Source organism: Emydura macquarii, unplaced genomic scaffold, assembly GCF_026122565.2.
Source record: "Emydura macquarii macquarii isolate MOO-44397 ecotype Brisbane River unplaced genomic scaffold, CSIRO-AGI_Emac_v2 contig_1604, whole genome shotgun sequence".
Lineage (NCBI taxonomy): Eukaryota > Metazoa > Chordata > Testudines > Chelidae > Emydura > Emydura macquarii.
In genome coordinates this window covers 108,954-111,724 of record NW_027131741.1, presented here as the reverse complement: position 1 = coordinate 111,724, position 2,771 = coordinate 108,954, and the positions used below count along the sequence as shown (strand labels likewise).

At 41.0% G+C, this 2,771-nt stretch overlaps 1 protein-coding gene across 1 annotated transcript; it reads right to left on the bottom strand.

The window, feature by feature from the left end:
* Nucleotides 1–574: 574 nt before the first annotated feature.
* Nucleotides 575–1,534, bottom strand: LOC137157849 (olfactory receptor 51G2-like). Its single transcript, XM_067555286.1, has one exon. The coding sequence runs from the start codon at nucleotides 1,532–1,534 to the stop codon at nucleotides 575–577; it is 960 nt and encodes a 319-aa protein (XP_067411387.1).
* Nucleotides 1,535–2,771: the final 1,237 nt, after the last annotated feature.

Sequence of the window (2,771 nt, the reverse complement as noted above, 5' to 3'; positions counted from 1 at the left end):
AGGCTTCGTGGTATGCAGATTTTATGAAAGAAGGGCACATTAAGGAAGCATTTCAACAAATAAGTGAATACTAATAACAATTATTTACAATTAAGTGTAAGGAAACTATGCTGAAAAGTTACATTTTATTACGGAAGCGCCAGTAGCAAAGCCTTAGATAAAGGTGAGTCAAGTTTTCCACTTAGAGCAGGGATTCAACTTCTGTAGGTAAGAAAAATACAATACATCCTCAACCAGAACTACAACACTTACTCTCTGAGTGCAGAAGTTGTTTTCAGAGAATTTACAAGTTAATCTGCTAATTACTTTACGAATGAATACACATAATCTTCCTGCCTTAAAACTCCTTCTTTCTTACATGAATGCCATTGAACACCCCTAAGTTCCTGTACAAAACAGGATACTTTATTCATGAAGGAGGAACTCTACGGGCACATGACTACAGTTTTGCTGAGCGGGATATTTGGCCATTCTTTTTTTAGAGTGAAAACTAATATCTTTCCTTTTGGGAGGCACTTGAACATCATTGGCCATACAGGCTCCCAGATACATTAGATAGGTCAACTCAGTGCCCTCAGCGGATCCTCATAGTGGAATTGTTTTGGTGGAAGATCTTCCTTATCTGTTTACGAATCTCTTTGGTTTTTATGCTGTATACAATGGGATTTAGCACAGGAGGGAGGAGGAAGTGGAGATAAGACAGAAAAATTTGACTCTCAGGAAGAGTCTTTTCTTTGAACCTGTGAATCATAGACAAACTGATCAGTGAGATGTAGAAAAGCAGGGTGGCACAGATGTGTGAGACACAGGTGTTCAGAGCCGTGAGACGCTGTTCCCAGGTTGTGATACTCAGCACAGTCTTAAGGATCATGATGTAAGATAAGACAATAAGTCCTGAGTCTAAACCCAGAGTAGAAAGAACAATAAACAAACCATAGATGCTATTAGGAGCAATGTCTGCGGAGGCCATCTTCATTACATCTGGATGCAAACAGTACGAATAAGAAAGAGTCCGGATCCTGCAGTAGGGCAACCTCTTTAGAAGAATGACAGCCGGGATATGCAGACCGACACCCCTGATTATTATTGCCAGCCCTATGTTTCCTATCCTTGCACTGGTTAAAATCGAAGCATATCTCAGCGGGTGGCGTATTGCAACAAAGCGGTCAAATGCCATGGCTAACAGTACAGCGGATTCCATGATGGAGAAAGAGTGAATAAACAACAGTTGGGAAAGGCAGGCGTCAATGATAATTTCTCTGTTGTTCAACAGGAAGACGCTGAACATTGTTGGCAAGGTGGAAGCAGCTAAGCCGAGATCGGTGACCGACAACATAGAAAGGAACAAGTACATGGGTTGATGGAGATTCCGCTGTGTCTTTATCACAAAGAGTATCAGACAGTTTCCTAAAATTGCAATGAGGTACAAGGAACAGAAAGGGATGGAGAACCAAGAGCCGTCAGCTTCGTGTCCTGGAATGCCTGCCAGAAGGAACGTTGAGAGACTGAGGTTGGTTTCATTGCAGGTTGGCATGGTGCGATGGGGAGGTCCTGCTGAGTTTACTAAATAACAATCCCTACAAATAAAAGCAGCATCATTAAAAACATGTGGCATCATGACAGAAAATATGGCCCTTCCTGCCACTGCTCTTCAGACAAGTTTCGGTCAGTCCCTAGGTTAAAAAGCCTTGTGGTACTCAACGCTTCCCATTTCAGTCATAAAACTCCATTTCTAATAATATTCTGTTCTTAGATGGAGCTTTGCATTCATAAATCTCAAAGAGCGTTATAGAAGAGCATAAGGGTCAGCGATTCTGATTCAAGGTCCATTGACACTAATAAGATGCAGGACATGTATCCTCATTTCACAGAGGGGAAACTAAAGCACAGAACAGTTAAGCAACTTATGCAAGTTCACACAGGAGATCAGTGATAGAATTCAGGTCTCCAGGCTTTCAGCTGGCTGCACTAGACCTCCATCTCCTCCAGATGGAACTTAGCCTATGAAGAATTGTATAAATTGTATGAATTGTATTAAATGGAACATCAGAAAAGCAGAATGGACCTGAACCAAAAGAGTGGATCAGAACACCCCTGCACTCTGGAACAAGGTTTCAGTCTGGATCCAGATCTCAACGGTTTTGTGCGTGTGCATCTTAAAAAATTAAATGGTTGTTGCCTGATTTTAGGTGCTTCATAATTTTAATAATGATGTATATTGAATGGTTTTATCAGCTCATCAGTTGATCTGATCAGAAGATAAAAAGGTTCTTGTCGCAGAATCAGCTTACACAGACTTTTGTTGGAACCCTTGGGATGAATGACAAGGACACTCCCACTGAGAACCAATATATAGCCTTAAAAACTTTTATTGAGGTAAATAGGATAATAAACAAACGGATAATAATCAATCAGAATTACAACGGCAATACTATTACTCTAGAGTCACACGTGGTGTGATATACTATAAAACTTTCAGATTAATATACTAATGCCCTTCCTGGATAACCTGGTGGTAAGAGACAAACGTCCATCCTCACCCCTGTTTACTGATGTCCACGTTCCTCAATTCTCTAGTGGGAGATGGAAAGCTTAGAAACGTCTTCAGAGCTAAGAGCTAGAGAAAGATTGTAACACTAGGACTGAGATAATACTGAAGAGACAAGACGTAAGATGGAAGGTTGCCCCTCTTATAACCTGAACACGACTTGCCCTTCTTCCACGTCTGAACTTAGCTTCCTTGCCCACAAAATATCAGGGTTCACTTATTC

Coding starts and splice junctions, on each gene's coding strand:
- LOC137157849 (XM_067555286.1), bottom strand. CDS start 1,534: ATGCCAACCTGCAATGAAACCAACCTCAGTCTCTCAACGTTCCTTCTG.